The 16,882-nt window shown below is 39.7% G+C and overlaps 1 protein-coding gene and 1 pseudogene across 4 annotated transcripts in view; both read left to right on the plus strand.

The window, feature by feature from the left end:
• The window catches only part of Bod1l1 (biorientation of chromosomes in cell division 1 like 1), a 70,977-nt gene extending 59,655 nt beyond the window's left edge, over positions 1 to 11,322 (plus strand). For 2 of the 4 annotated variants that reach the window (XM_045130147.1, XM_045130148.1), the window contains exons 20-27: positions 875 to 950; positions 1,026 to 1,060; positions 2,704 to 2,749; positions 4,350 to 4,390; positions 4,489 to 4,573; positions 4,985 to 5,138; positions 7,517 to 7,657; positions 10,104 to 11,322. In XM_045130147.1, coding sequence (XP_044986082.1) covers positions 875 to 950; positions 1,026 to 1,060; positions 2,704 to 2,749; positions 4,350 to 4,390; positions 4,489 to 4,573; positions 4,985 to 5,138; positions 7,517 to 7,657; positions 10,104 to 10,221 — 696 coding nt within the window. In that variant the 3' untranslated portion in view covers positions 10,222 to 11,322. The remainder of the gene's footprint in view (positions 1 to 874; positions 951 to 1,025; positions 1,061 to 2,703; positions 2,750 to 4,349; positions 4,391 to 4,488; positions 4,574 to 4,984; positions 5,139 to 7,516; positions 7,658 to 10,103) is intronic. The other 2 variants (XM_045130149.1, XM_045130150.1) reach the window with 1 other exon arrangement.
• Positions 11,323 to 13,640: 2,318 nt separating this feature from the next.
• LOC123464413 lies at positions 13,641 to 14,893 on the plus strand (annotated as a pseudogene).
• The last annotated feature ends 1,989 nt before the right edge of the window (positions 14,894 to 16,882 follow it).

The raw sequence follows: 16,882 nt of genomic DNA on the forward strand, positions 1-16,882 counted from the left end.
AACAGTATACAAGTGGCAGTAGCAGATTCTTATTGCTTAGCACTCCAGGAGGAAATGACAAAATGGAAGCAACACTGGGGAGGGTCCCAGGAGACCCAGCTTCATGAAACAAGGTCATAGGTTCCCAGGAAGCTGCAAGCATAGAGGCCATGCCAGTCTGGCCCACTTCAAGCCCATTCAGATTTGCAGGGAGCCTGTGGATCAAACAATGACAGTGTCCTGAGACAGAGACCCAGAATCCAGGAGCACAACCTGTGCACTACCTGAAGTACCTATTGCTTAGCTTCCTAGTTACTTAGTGCTTGTTTTTCTTTTTTTTTTTTTTTCAAGAGAAATTCTTTTGCTTTTTATATAACATAACATTTCTCACCCCCACCCCAAAAAGGAAAAGAGCTAAATCCTGGTTTAAATGAGTATAGTTCCTGTAGAAGAAAGAAGAAGAGACAATGCATATGGAGTGCTTTCTACTTCCATTATTCCTCAGGATTTTGGACTCATACAATAGTTACCAGTACTTACCAGGCAAGGGGACTGCCATGAGAGGAAAAATAAAACACCAAAGCTAGAATTTGATTCCTCTTAGTAGAAAACCTCTAATTCTCATTTTGAAAAAATAAACTATTAGTATAATAGAGGTAAATTATTTTTTATATTTTATTTATTTACAAGTAGAGACAGGGCACACCAGGGCCTTCAGCTGCTGTAAGTGAAATCTAGGTGTATGCACCACTTTGTGCATCTGGCTTTATGTAGGCACTAGGGAATCAAACAGGGATTGTAAGGTTTTGCAAGCAAGCAACTTAACCACTGAGCCATCTTTCCAGCTTAAAGGGTAAATTATTCTTCTATCAATGTTTTTTCACTTTCTTCTTAGGAAGATCAACCAGTAATTATTAAAAGGAAAAGAGGAAGACCTCGTAAATACCCTGTAGAAGCAGCATTAAAAATGAGTAAGTGTTTTGTATATTTTCAATTCACACTCAAGAAATTTCCAAACTGATTTTTAAATTATTTTCTTCTTTTAGAAGATGACACCAAAATGGATACTGGCATTGTCACTGTAAGTTACTGCAGATGAGAAAAGAACATTTCAACTACTTGATCTTGACCTGTAAATAGTATACTGCAATGTCTAGTATTGTGAGCTACTTTGTTTTTGTTTTGTTTTAAGTACTTGCAAAACTTTGAAAGATAAAGATTTTCTTAAAACTTGAGACAACTATTTGGATAATATTCTGATTCTTCAGCGAATTTTATCCCCACCTAGGCAATGTGAAATTACATACTTAGTTTCCTATGGTCACCCTTGGTTACATGCAAAAATTCTGGGGCTAAGATTATAGCTCAATCATAAAGTACTTGCCCTGAAAGCATTATGATCTGAATTCAATTCTTATAGCCACATAAACACCAGATGTGGTGGCATGTGCCTGTAATTCCTGCACTGAGGTAGCAGAGACAGGCAGATCGTTGGAGCTTGCTGGCCAGCTAATCTAGCCTGATATGTTGACTCCAGGCCACTGAAAGACCTTTTCTCAAAGGGAGGTCAACAGTGTATATGAGAACAACACCCAAAGACTTCCATGTGCATGTACACACAAGTGTATATCCACATCTACATGCAAATGGAAAAAATTAAGTGTTTTATTTGATTTTTTAGGTACTAGGCTTTCAAGGGAAGCCTCTGAGAGTCTTTCTGCCTGTGGTTTGTTTTTATAAAATTGTTTTCATACTAAAATGTGCACTGATTTCAATGCAGGAGAATCCTCAGTGGTACTTTATGTTTTTGAACATTCTTTCTCTTTGACCCTAAAGTATATACTCACTGAGATCACTGTATCAAGACTTCATTGCATGTCATTAAGAGCAGTATGATAAAGGGGACAGAAATATGAGCACTGACCTAACAAGAAAGTACTTTGGATTTTGTTGTTCTTGTTGTTTTCATTATCTTTGTGTATGTTTATGTGTATTCATTTGTGTAAGTTAGGCATGCACATGCCACAGTATGTTTAATCAGAGGGCAATCCCAAGTATTGGTCCTTGCCTTCCCTGTTGTTTTGAGGCAGGATATCTTGTTCACTATTGCAAATGCCAGGCTGCCTGGCCTGTGAGCTTGCAGGATTCTCCTGTCTCCACCTCCCATCTTACTGTAGTAGGACTGGGATTACAGATGCTTGCTGTTATGTCCAGCTTTACATAGGTGCTGAAAATCAAATTCCAGTGGTCAGGCTTGCACAGCTATCTCTTTTCCCACTGAGGCATCTCCCTAGCCCTTTTGCCACTTAGTCCCAGACCTTATAGCCAGTCATGTGATCCTCTGGAGACTGTTTCCTTCTCTATGGAGTAGTATAATGATACTTCAGTATTTCTCTCATAGAATCATTGTAAAACAACAAAATCCAAGAACTGCATGCAAAATGGTTCTGGCCTTGGGGAAAATGAACAGCTTTGACCTTGCTACATTGTCTAACCTTCATGCTTAAGAGTTGCAGCAGTATGGCAGGAAATATAGATGTGGCAAAGACTGAATTCAGAAGCATAAGCACCTAGATTTGCTAGGTATATTAGACCAGCCCTGGAAAATAGGTTCCCCACATTCTGTCTGTATAATAAATAGAAGTCTTAAACTTTCTTTAATTACTGGTTGCCTTTAGATATAATGACAAACTTCTGATTTCAATTTTGTTCATTTAAACTTAGGTAGAACAATCTCCTCCTAGCAGCAAACTAAAAGTAATACAAGCAGGTATGGACCTACAGTATTTCTCTATATCTAATCTAAGGAATATGGTGTGTTTTCTGTTCATACACAAGAAGTTTTTAAAGTGATTTTCTAAGTAAGATTTTTTTTTTTCCTAAGTGAGAAAGAGAGCCTTGCTGTTGGGAAATTTTAAAATCGCATTGTTTCTGAATGAAATGAATGGGCTTTGGGGTGAAAACAGTTGTATATACCTACTATTTTTTTTTCCTTTAATTAAATCTGAGAAACCTTTGCAGAAGGAAAAAGAAGTAGAAAGTACAATAAAGAAGGCACAGTCATGAAAATAATTGTACTACAGTGTCCAAGCCTTAATATGATGGATTTATTTCAGGAAAAAACAGTTAATCTGGGTGTTGGCCACTGATATCATGAAGGCAAAAATTCAGCCCACGACCTACTGTGCTCAGGATAATAATTGTGAAAGCCTCTGCAACTCTCAGACCCTAGGACTAAAAGGATGAAATGGTTTCAACTATTTTTGCCCTCATTCCAAAATACAAAATGTATATATATATTTTTTCTAGGGGCTGGAGAGATGGTTTGGCAATTAAGGCACTTGCCTGAGAAGCCTAAGGATCCATGTTAGATTCCCTAGTACCCATGTAAGCCAGATATACAAGGTAGTGTAGGCATCTGGAGTTTGGTTGCAGTGGCTGTGGGCCCTGGTGTGCCCATTCTCATGTTCTCTCTCTCCCACTTCTTCTCCCTCCATAAATAAATAAAATATTTTTTTAAGTTCCAAAATGTTAATGGTTAGGCTGTGGGTGGTAGGATGATGGGAGCATTCTTTATTATTTAGTCTTTTATGTGCATTTGCTAGATTTTTAATGATATGTTTATTTTATTTATTTATTTTTTGGGGTTTTTTTTGTTGTTGTTGTTGTTTTTCAAGATAGGATCACGCTCTAGCACAAGCTGACCTGGAACTCAGTATGTAGTCTCAGGGTGGCCTCCAACTCACAGTGATCCTCCCACCTCTGCCTCCTGAGTGCTGGAATTAAAGGCATGTGCCACCATGCCCAGCTGTTTAAAAATTTTAATGAAATGGTTTAAATTTTTTTTTACATAAAAGTAACGTTAGTGGCCCCTAAATAATTGCAATAGCATATAAAGAGAATGAATGTGGCAACCATTTTGTATCAAATAAGTAACACAATTTAGAAGAAAAGTAATTTAGAAAGGTGTAAATTCTGAACTGCAAGATAGAGCAAATATGTATAAAAACTTTTCTGTATTTAATTATTGTTGATCTTATGTTTATACTTCAGTTTTTCTTGTCTTTTGATAAAGTTTCCATTTTTAAAAGAGGAAGGATCCTGCTTGTGTTTTTTTAACTTGATTTTATCCATTATTTTCTGATATTTTCCATCCATACAATGAAAAATCTTAATAACTTGAATTTATTTAGAGTCTGTGAGTTAAGCTTTATGATCATGTTCTGGGGTAGTTGCTTGACAGTAATTTTCTGAACCAAGGTAATGATTACCAGACAAAGGCAAATTTTTCTCCTCTTACTGGATTAACTTTCCCTTGTTCATTAATGTATTAAACAGTAATATTACTAGAGATTTTCCTTTTTTTAAAGATGATTCCTGTAAAGAAGCAGCAAACCAACAAGAAAGAAGTGTAAGTAGTATGTTAGTTTCTTATCAAGAAATACTTTAGAATGAGCTTAATAAATGCTTAGTTAACTAACTTTAACACTTTAATTTTATTGCTTCTAGGATGATAGTGAAGAAAGAACAGTAGCAAGTATGCGTAGGAGAGGAAGAAAGCCCAAACGGTCATTCGCTCTTTCAGATGATGCTGGTATGGCTCTAGCATGTTCCTAATTACAGTCTTTTTATTTTAAAATTCACATTTTGAAAGAAAAATTCTTTGGATGAGGAAAACTCCAGTGGGGTGCAGCTAGTATTAATATTACATAAATATGTGTGAAATAGCTCTAATCCCATGTCAGAAATGGTATATCCCAGATGCTTTTCTGAGTGCATGTGAATTTTTCACAAATGCTGGCTGTGAACTGCATAAGTAAACTATCCCAAATGTGCTTGAATTAAGTTAAACAGTTGTGACTTGCAAATGCTGAAACCAAAAGGAAGTGGAAAACTGCTTCTTCTGCCTCCAGTTTCCTAACATCCTAAGTTCTAAACCCCATGACTGTCCTTTGGGAGTGTCTTGGGGAATTACAGTCCAGGTGTTACCCTTCTGTCTGAATAGAATCCTCAGAGCCAGAAAGAAAACGTCAGAAATCAGTTTCTGAAACATCAGAGGACAAAAAAGATCAGGAGTCTGATGAGGAAGATGAAGATGAAGAAGACGATGAGCCCTCAGGAGCCACCACAAGGTCCACCACCAGATCAGAGGCACAGAGGTAATGGGGCAACCCAAAGCTGCCAGAGACCCTCACCAACCTCTCTGCCTAGAAGCTGCTCTGGGTTCGACAGGATTTTCCTGAAGCCAGTTCCTTTCATTGAGCCCACTTTCTGTCTTGAGCTATTTTGGGGATCACTTTGACAGCTACTTTGGAATGTCTCATATGTCTCAGACGTGCTAAGCACCTTGAGGGAGCACACAGACGCAGAGAACGCAGGTCCACATCTTAAGGCCAACCCTGTGGAGAATGATAGTATGAAACTGTTCAAATTTGAGTGTTGTTTTTTTTTTTTTTTGCTTATGTAAATAATAATGCCATGTGTTTCTTAAAGTTTGCTCTCACCCTAATAGAGGCAGAAGGCCATGGGGGAAAAGAGTCTCATGGTCAAATGAGTTTGGGGAACCTGTGAATTCTACTACTTTTAATTTAACAATGTACATTAAAATACTGAAGTTTAGCCAAACGTGGTGGCATATACCTTTAATACCAGCACTCAGGAGGCAGATGTAGGAGGATTGCTGTGAATCCTAGACTAGCCTAGAGCTAGAGAGTTCAAGGTCAGCTGGGTTAGAATGAGACCCTACCTCAAAAGAAAAAAAAAAAAAAAAAACCACACAATAAAATACTGAGGTTTGGCAAAGTTCTAAAGGCAAGAAAAACATTTAAAGTGATTTAAGCAAGCAATATTTAGTCTTAATATGCACCCCCCAGATGCCCTACCCATGTCATACCTGCTGACATCAACCAGTGTTCCTGTCCCCTTTTGAAAAATGGTATGCAACTCTATAGTCTCATCTTAGTGGTCACTTTTTCTAGAGCTAGAATATTTTCTAAGGGAAAATGTTTGATTTTTGTGGGGAGGAAGGAATTGGGTCAATTGTGACAAACAGAAGTCACAGAGCCAAGATTCCTGCTAATGGGATAGAATAAGCATGCTACACCCCAGCAGCCCTTTCATGTGGTCACAGCACATCCCCACTAGGACCATTCAAACAGTCATGGAAAAGGTCATCCACAATGCAGTTCCACTCAAAGTTCCATATGCTGGCTGTCATATAGAGAGTGTCCAGAAATAGCTAGCTGGCTTGCCTTTAAAAATCATTCTTAAAGAACAAATTATTTAGGATCTGGGAAGAAGGCTATGAATAAACTGCTTGGCATAGAAGTATGCGGACTGGAGTTCAGATCCCTAGGCTCCAAATAAGTGCCAGGAAGGTGTGACGGCCCATTCGTAATCGCTGCAGCATAGAGGCACAGATAAGGATTCCCCAAATGAGCTGGCTTGCTAGAGTAACTGAATGGTTAGCTATGGATTTAAGACCCTGCCTCAGTTATGCAGAGTGATCAAGAAAGATAGCCACCATTAACTTCTGGTTTACACTGCGTTCGTATACACACATGCACCCATACAAATGTACCCACACACATACACAAATGACTAAGTGGATAAATCGTTTAATTTATAGAGTTTGATAATCACCTAGATTATCAGTGCTCTTCTTCAGTATATGTTAGGAACATTTGAGTTAGAAACAGATTCTTCTCTTTTTTATTTAGATTCTTTGACATTGGGTGGCAGATGGATTGGTTCCAGGGCTCTGACATCTTCACAGTGCCCCAGATCCCATAATCAGATGCGCTAGCAGTACCACCAGTCCATCGTGCCTGCACCACTGCATCACCAGCTCCTCTGAACTGGCCTTCCTGTCACCTCCTCCTCAGCCTTCTCTTTCTTATCTTTGGTAGAAATCAGCTTTACAATGACCTTTACTCTTTGTTTAGTTTTATTCTTGGGGCCCATTATATAATTTTCCCTCAAGAATTAGAGGGCCACTTCCAGGTCTTCTCTTCATGTTTTGAACTTCCTTGTCATCTTATAATTGTTTGTTCTGTATGAAAACAAAATCCAGAAATGGATTATCCTGCCTGATCTTCTAGATACTAGCTTTCATTAGGCATTCAATAGGAGTCACTTTACATGGAAGCATACATGAGCTTAATAACTCCTTTTTCTTAGTTTTCACTAAAGGTTAGGTCTTTCCCCATCTGATTTCTTTCTTGCATAGTTGACAAAAATAGGACATTAACCTTGAGCACCTGGAAACTGTAGTTTTATTAACCATAGATATTTAGTTTATTCTGATGAGCTCTTTTGCTGTTTTTCACAGATTCATCTGCTAAGTTATGGTAAGATATCATGCACAGGAAAAGAAAAAACAGTATCAATGCTATGGTAAAAAAAAAAAAAAAGCCATCTTCCTGCTTTGGGTCTCCCTTGCTCTTTCTTGCCCACAAGGCATCTCACCCTTCCAAGTAATAACAAGGCCTGGAGAATTCAGTGCTACTATTGCTAGTATTTCTATAATCTGTTTCAGAAAGCATCATAGCAAGCCATCTGCACGTGCAACATCCAAACTTGGCAGCCCAGAAACAATTTCTCCTAGAAATCGCCAAAAGTTAGCAAAAGAGAAGTTTCCTACCAGCGAAAAAGTTAGTAAATCTCCCCCTTTAGGAAGGTAAGTCCCCACTTATACTTAAGGTTGTATTTATCTCCCCAAGTTTTGCTCTCTTCCTATTTTTTTTATAAAGATGTTAATCTCACCAAGCAACTGCCTTTTGGGTTCATTAGTTTCCAAGAGAAATAGAAAGGGCTGGCAAAGGCATCTTTGGTAACACCACCACCGGCCATGCAGGCTAGTCCTCTTTAACCTGAGTACCTTATTGGCCAACTATCATCCATCAGGACTTAAGTGGAAGCATGTTTCTTTCCAGTTAGGTCACAGGTCTGAATGCTTAGTTCACCCAACACAGTGTATAAAGTATCGAACAGCTTAGAATCTCTTAGCATTTCATTGAGTGTTGCTGAGGTGATGAGGTAACAAGAACAGCAGCCTGATTCACTGTCTGCTTCCTGTGGACTTTGTTAAGTCCCACTTCCTTACTTCTGCTCGTGCTAGGTAGGCTAGGACTCACCACCAGCCTCACGTACCATGAAGCTAGAGCCTTCCTTTCTCCAAGCCCCTCTTCTTCAATAGCCTTCCCTATCTGCTGCAGACTGTTCTCTTCTCTCCTTCCTGTTGTACTTATAGTTAGTATAAAGCAGTGGAGAACGGCATATGGCATTGGGGTAGATGGTTTGTTTTTTTTTTCCTGTGAACTTTTCTTCCTTGATATTAGGAACTTGTCTTACTTTCTATGCACTACAATATTCAAAAGTAAAAGATGACTCAGTGTATACAAAATATTGTGAACTCACAGTGTTTTGATTTTGTAACATATTTGTGATGTATGTGTATACTCCTAACCATCTGTCTTAGAAATTTTCTCATCTTCATTAGGTGAAATTATTCACTCTTATTTAAGTATGAATGCAGGCTTCTTAGAATTGAATGTACAGAGGAATCACCTGGTGAGAATGTAGGTTGTGATTGTTAGAGGTGAGCCTGTAAATCTGAACTTCAAACAGGTTCACAGGAATAAAGAAAAGCTCTATTGACATACCTAATGCCCACAATAGAGGAGAAACACCCTTACTCAAAGATTCAGCTCTCTGATGATATAACACCTGGCACACAGCATCTTTGTACTAACCACATATTCCCTGAGTGGACAGTGGCTTTTTGTGGACATTTTGAAATGGGTTCTTAACAGACACAGCTTCTATGCCATTGTCAACACATTTGTAGGTAACATGTCAGAACCATATCAGCTGAAACACCATTTGATTCCATGTGGCTTCATTTATTTTTGCTAGTAAAGGAGTAATAAGCCAAAGATGACTGGCAGCAATAAAAGTCCCCTTCTCTGTATCCTGCGACTGTTTTTTCCAGTTTTCTTCATTCATTAATAAAACATGCACTCTGTTAGGCAATGTAAGCACATAAATGAAGTTTTAGCAGCTGTCTGGGGAAATATCTCCTCTGATAGGAAAAAGGGATGTGTATAAGACTTTCAAACTTGTTTGACAGCAACCCACAATAAGAAAATATTTTGCACTACAACAGATGCTTACATTCCAGCTACTGTAATGGACAAAATTTTCATGAGTAAAACAGTATGTGTGATAACCATGTTATTTTCTGTTGTCTTCTGTTAATATGTTACTTTAAAATCTTGATTGAAACCTGAAGTTTGAAAAAAAAAAACATTTCAACTAAATTACAATGCTGTGATAAAAATCCAAAGTGCTGTGGAGTTTCTGAGGAAGAAGTAGCTTGCTCATCGTTACAGAAGGTTCCTATAGGACTGATTTTTAAACTGGGGTGAAAAATAAAGAATTTGGTAATATTGGTTATGTAGGGTGATTAAATTCCATGTGAAAGCATGCAAGTGAAATTGGTTTGGGCAGGGCAGCATCCAGGCTGATGGGTAGCCTATCATAAGGACATTTGTATCATACTCTGGAGTGTCAGAGAGCCAACCAGGATTTTATATGTGTAAGAACAGTGACTTGATTGATCACTGTACAGACAGGTAATTGACTAAAGAACAGGGATAGGCTGGTGATGGGGGGATTGGTTAAAGTGCTGCTGCAATGTCTTTTTCATCATTGCCAGCTATCTTCTCTACTATTACACCATGAAGCATGGTTTTATACTTGGTCAAGTCCCAGGTAGCAGTCTTACTACAGTCTAGCTGTTGCAGCTGGGGACTGTATGTATCAGTAAAACTAGCAGTTATCTTCTTTGTTTTATAGAGCAAAGGTAAAGAAAAAGATGCTGGGGATACCAGAGTCAACGACTCAAGGTGACAGGGCTGAACCAGCACAGGCTTCTGTTCTCCTCCTCTAGGACTATGTGGTGTGCAAGGGGCAAGGGTTCTGGGAAACAGCTTGTTAGTTCAAGTGCCTCTTCTAGACATCATGGGGGGTTTTCCTCAGAGATTGTTTTTTAAAGGACTCCCAAATTATTTGAAGTAGCGGCTCATAACTCTCCCTATGGCCTTGACTTCTGTTTACTATAGATCAAAGACACAGCTTTCCCCTTCTACCAAACGCAAGAGGGAAGCTAGCCCTCCAGGGGCCCGAACAAGAGGCCAGCAGAGAGTGGAGGACGCCCCTGTGAAAAAAGCAAAACGATAATCCTGACTGCCATTTGTCCTTACTTCCTGAAGAATGCAGTGGAGAGAAAAGGGACAAGCTTCGCCTCATGGGTCATGGGCTTTTAATTTTTTTTTTTTTTTAATTAAGAAACGGATGTTGCATGTGCTGTAAGTTCCTAGGTGCATTGTGTTTTAAACAGCTTTATAAACTATATTCATAGAAGATATCATGTACATTTATTTCAGATAAAGGAAAATAAGTTTACTTTGTATCTGAACTCAACAAAGTAGTTGTATATTTTAACATTCAAAATTGGGATTTCCCAATGTGACACATCACTAATGCAAACCTTCCAGCCCATCAGACACCAGCCTACCTGCTGGTGATCTGTGTATAGTATATAAACATGTAAAAATAGGTTGTATTTTACTCTATGTATGATGCTAATCAATGAACACTTTATTTATTTTACAGAGAAATCTTATCTGTGAACTTTACTATATATCTGTTTATTTTGTTTTATTATTTTTTTTAATAAAAAAGAGGGTTTTAAATGCTATGCAGTCATTAGTACAAGAGTTTTTAGAACTCTGCCTGCCCTGTAACCATCTGAATATGACCAGGTAGGCAATACAGAAATTCACGCATGTATCCAAGTAAAGTAGTTTAGCTAAAGAAAGGATCTCAGTTGCTTCTCTGTTCACAGTTGTGACTGATTTTACAAATGTAACTGATTTTAGGTTATACCTGGCTCTGTGACCTTGCCACAGCTTCATTAGCATTAGTATTCATCCCTCTCCTCTGTGCTATTCCCAAGCCTCAGCCAGCAGCTCCATATTGTCTTTTCAGTAAAGAGAAATGCTTTGAAGATGAGGTCACCCCTCATTCAGCTTCAAGATTTCATGTTGTTTTATACACAGTTATTTCAGGATAGAAACTGGTTTTGTTGCCAGGTTCTTTTTTAAACATGTTTTAACTCTCATATGAGCAAACTGTCCTACTCAAATTTTTCATAAAATGAAACTTTTCTTAGGGTCAAATTTGTTTCTTGCATTGATAAAATGAGTTGCCAAATAATTGGAATTATTTTGAAATGCTTTGTTCATATTCTTGTTTTATAATTAAAATTTACATTCAGTGTGTGTGGGCTTTTCATTGTTGGATTGTGATTCTTGTTTTTGTTTATATGCAGATTTTGTTTTGTTTTGACTCAATGTAAGGTGGATATTCCTGTCATTTTACATTGTTTCTTACTGAGATTTTATATATAAATTATAAATGTTTCCCTAAAACTTGAGTGTAAGATTTTTCCCCTGTTATAAATTTGTTTCTATGAAACCATTTCCTCTGTCCAAGAAATTGGTCTTAGATATGTTGTTCCCTTTTTACATTCAGATATGATCCCATAATGTCCTCTCTCAATAGAATTAAACTTTAGATCCAGAAAGGACCTTAGGTCTAGGAAGATGAGAGCTTCTCATTTTTACTTATATGGCTGGATTTTACAAATCTCAAAAATGTATCTTGAAGTCAGTTAAGGTTAGAAGCCACACTGAGTTCCATTTCCTTGACTAACAGTTTGGATTGCACACCTGGAAGCACATTCTCAGTGATATGTGCAGCAAGCATGACCTCATGGGGACTGAGCAGTGGCACTACAGGGATATACTGCCTACCAGTGAGACTGAACTACATTGAACAGCATCAGCAGTGTTTTGTTCTGGGAACCAGCTACCATTTAGTACTATCCAGTGGCCCTGAATTCCAAGGAAAAGACACCCAGAGGGTGTGTTACAAGTATTAGGAGTGGTTGTTGGTCATGACGATGTGGCTAGCATTCAGTGATGCAAAGGAGCTGGAGTGTGAATCCAGGAAGTCACATGGTAGCCCTAGAATCCAAAAGAATGTTCAGCCTGAATATTCCTCCTACTGACCTACTAGGAAACACTTGAAGGCCATCTACAAGTGTGACATTTTCCCAGGCTGACCACTGCCAGCACTTCACTACTTCTCAGAGAACAATGAGAACCCTTTCATCTGCTTTCCCCATCATGGAGTTTTGAACTCAAGGTAATAGAGCATTCTGTGACTGAGGATTCCATGGCCAACAAAGGACACTTAATTCCTCTTCACTTGTGGTGGCCATTCTTCACACCTACTTCAGGCATTCATGGATATACCATGTATCCTCTACCACCCAGACTCCCTAAATACTTCCTTCCCTAGTAAAGTTTACCTTTCCATCCCACATAGGAATGACTAGCAGGTAGCAAGAGTCTCCCAAGCTATCATAGTGGGTGCAAAATGGAGGCTTAACTCTTGTTTCCAGACTCGAGGCCAGAGGGTTTATTTCTTCTACCTGTGGAAAGATGGCACTGAGTTTCTTGTCTATAAATGTTTCCTACCCTCAGGTCCTGTTGGAGCAGAGCTGTACCTCCAAGCACCCCTGCAACAAGGACATCCAACTGATGGGAGGTCCATGGACATGGCTTTAACTGGAAGGCTGAAAACTTTTGATTTTTGCTTTAAAAAAAATGGTGTTCATCCTCTGCAAGTGTACCTTGTTTTTTTTTTTTTTTCAATTATTGTTCAGTCATCTTTGTGTGATTATGTCATTCAAGAGCAAGATATTTTTAATTCTATATTGTCAACTACTTTCTCAGCAGAACAAAAGCTTGACAGCAAGCATTTCCTACTCTGCTGTTCTGGGAATATGCATGTTTGCTGAGTTCCTACCTTTAGCCTCACATGAAGGATATATTTTGAGCCCATCTTAGGGGTCACCACTACTAGAAGCACACAGCCCTGCTGCACAAAGATGGATTTCTGGTTGCAGGACAGCAATGAGGAAAAACTATCACCTTGAGAGAAGTAGGACAAAGAACTAAATTCTAGCAGACAAGAAGATGTGTTTTTGTTTCGATGGGCATAAAATGTGGTTTCAAGGAAACCTGGAACTTAGGATATTTGGAAGCTGAGGATCTGGGTAGAATAGATACAAGGAGTGCCATTATTACCATCTAGTCAAGTTTTCAGAAACTTCCTGGAGGAAACCTAGATAAATATCAGTAACTGTTATATAAATCACTAGTTCCAAGCAATGATCCTTCACATTGCAGATCTTGGAAATTCAAGATGGTGGGTATGCTTGCTGAGCTAGCATGAGGACCTGAGTTTGATTCCCCAGCACCCATGAAATATGCCAGGCATGGGGGTACTGGGGAGATAGTTAAAAGCTTGTTTGCAAAGCCTGCTAACTGGGTTTAGTTCCCCCAGCTACCCACATAAAGCTAGATGGGCATGGTTTGCAGCAGTGGTTAGAGACCCTGTTATACGTACACACACAAATTTGAAGCCAGGGATGGCTGCATGTGCCTATAATCCCAGTGCTGAGCGAGGTGGAGACAAAAACTCACTGATCAGCTAGCCAGTTTAATTTAAAGGAAAAAAAAAAAAGCATGTATGGTGTAGAAAAGGTAAAGGGTGGAATCTGCTCAGGCCCACATTTAGAGAGAAAAGCTGTAGCCAAAGAGGATCACTTTTTAATTAGGGCTCTGCAACTCTAGAAAAATTGAGACATGTGGAGAAGACAGAGCATATTACAATCCATCAAATCAGGTAATATACACACACTATATTGGATATGACATTTTTTTTTATTTGAGAGTGACTGACAGGAGAGAGAGAAAATGGGTGTGCCAGGGCTTCCAGCCACTGCAAACGAACTCCAGATGCATGCGCCCCCTTGTGCATCTGGCTAACATGGATCTTGGGGAATTGAGCCTTGAACCAGGGTCCTTAGGCTTCACAGGCAAGCTCGTAACTGCTAAGCCATCTCTTCAGCCCGGATATGACCTTTTTAAAATATTTATTTATTTGACAGAGAAAGAAGGAGAGAGAAAGGGCGCACCAGAGCCTCCAGCCACTGCAAATGAATTCCAGACACATGCACCCCCTTGTGCTTTTGGCTAACATGGGTCCTGAGGAATTGAACCTGGGTCCTTTGGCTTTGCAAGCAAACACCTTAAACACTAAGCCATCCCTCCAACCCTGGATATGACATATTTTGAGGAGGATAAAAATGTAGATGAAGCTTCTTCTAAAGACTTCACAGAAAGTAAGAGCTGATAATTTTCTTTCAGAACCAGAAATTTAAGTCAAAGAAAACAACATGAATTCAAAAATCATATGACTTGCTTGGGGATGAGCTACCAGAATCTCTCTTGGAGACAAGGGTCCTGTGTATGTGTGTGTGTGTATGTGTAGTATATGTATGTATTGTTACTTTGACTAAAAGAAAAAAGTGGATCTCAAGTAAACCTAATTTCCTTCAAAAGTACCTTGTTGATGAAACTTGCTACAGATGTTAAATTACCAGTTCCTTATCCTGTTGAATGAAGGGCTTTTTTCCCCTGAGACCTAGATACTGCTAAGTTACTGCGTGAAGGAATGTTTAGTGGCATTCATGTAATGGCTGTAATGTAAAGTGGATAAATGTGCCACTGGAGATTGAAACACCATGTGCATCAACAGCCAGAAAGTCAGGAAGTCCATGTGGGGGTTTCTGGAGCTAGCTGTACCATACACAAAGAGCCTTTGGATTTCTGAGAAGTAGGAGAAAACATTTTGAAAAAAATATATGTCTGTGTATGAAAGACCTCTGAAAGAACAAGAGTGGACTACATCATTGCAAAAGCAAATTTTATTTTAATTGTTGTATATTTTAAAGAGTGTGAGAGAGGAATGAACTCCAGACACATGCACCACTTAGTGCATCTGCCTTTATGTGGGTACTATGGAATTGAACCCAAGCCATTAGGCTTACAGACAAGCACCTTTAACCACCAAGGCATCTATCCATTCCTGCAAAGCAATCTTTCAGCATCACTATAAATAATACTTCATCTTATCCTTTGCAATCAAAAAGAATTACATTAAATGGAAAAGAATGTTTTGGAAAAAAGACACACTAGCACTGATTTGGAGAACACTACACTATATAAAGATAGTCAGTTTGGTTGCCCTTCTTTAAATGCTGTCATCTGTCATCATATAGTTTTAAACCTATAAAGAAATGATTCTTTCTAAAGTGACATATATGTTATTGTAACTCACCTTGAACTAATCTGCTCATAGGTTAGCCTCACAATTTTTTTTCTAATATTTTTGGTCATTATTGTTTTAATGTGTTCAAATACATGAAATACTACTTAATCTCCCTATCTTGAAGTTTGCCTGCTTCAGTGATTAAAATCAACCCATTTCATTTTTTAAAATATGTACTATGGGTATTAATGTAGGCATAATGAAGGATTCTGACTAATATGAGATTTCATTTTGATAAAGTGAATAACAAAAGATCACAAGGAAATCATATTTACTTTGCCATGCATTACAGTCAGGCTTAAATTTTGAATTTTATTTAGAACTTATTTAGAATTTGTCTTTTTACATTGCTTGAAATAAAACTTAAGGGTTCTCTGGATAGAGAGATGGGTTGGCTTTTAAGGCGCTTGCCTGTGAAGTCTAAGGACCAGGTTTGATTCCCCAGTACCCCTATAAGCCAGATGCACAAGGTGGTGCATGTGTCTGGAATTCATTTGTAGTGGCTAGAGGCCTTGCTGTGCCCATTTTCTTTCTCGCGAGTAAATAAAATGTATTTTAAAAATTAAGGTTTCTCAATTAAAAACAAAAAGTAACCTCCAGATTCACTCTCAGGGAAACTAAGCAATAGAGGAGGATGCCCAGTGTATTCCTCTGGCCTCCACATGTGTGCACAGGAACACACATTTGCAAACATGGGCATATATACTACACAGAGACACACACAAAATGAGGTAAGACTTTCCATCAAGAGGGCATCCACCTAAGCATGCCGCACCTCCTGGGGAAGGAAAGGGTCTGCTGGGGGAAGCAGACTCTAATAGACCTCCAGTGGGAAGGAGCTGATTCCCATTCTTACAGGTAGTTCACCCGTCCCCCAATTCCCTGAATCAGCCGCCCTAGCCATAGTCCCAGCCACAGTTTCCTCCAGCACTAACTGCTGGCACGGGGACCCAGGCCAGCATAGCTCCACCTGTACACTGCAGTGCGTGAATGCCTTCCCACTCACCTCCACATGGGGTGCCAATGACATCCCACTCGCCGCTGCCCCACGCCCAGACCGAAGCCAGTGAGCCAGCATAGCTCCACCCGCGCATCCAGGCTCGGAAACACCATCCCACTCCCTGTCTCCCCCCATCCCCTTGTGCAGACCCAAGCCAGCAAGCCAGTGTAGATCCACCCATGCCTCCAGGCTTGAGATCACCATCCCACTCACTGACACCCCCTCAGCCACTTGCATGGACCCAGGCAGCCAGTGTAGCTCCACCTGTGCCTCTAGGCTCAGAAAATCATCCCATTCGCCCCTGGGCAGGCTTCGGGACCTGGGCAGGCTTGATTAGCTCCACCCACACAGCCAGGATGGGAAGGCCTTCCTACTGGCTGCCACCCCTCATTCCCGTGCATGGACCCAGGTAGGCCAAAGTAGCTCCACCCATGCCTCCAGACTCAGGAACACTATTCCACTTGCCGCCACCCCCCATCCCTCTGTGAAGCCAGGCAGGCCAGATTAGTGCCACCCGGGACTCCCAAGCTTGGGAACACCATCCCACTGGCCACCACCCCATATACTCCTGTCCACTTTGGGCCACCTGACCAC

Source organism: Jaculus jaculus, chromosome 11 (genome assembly GCF_020740685.1).
Source record: "Jaculus jaculus isolate mJacJac1 chromosome 11, mJacJac1.mat.Y.cur, whole genome shotgun sequence".
Lineage (NCBI taxonomy): Eukaryota > Metazoa > Chordata > Mammalia > Rodentia > Dipodidae > Jaculus > Jaculus jaculus.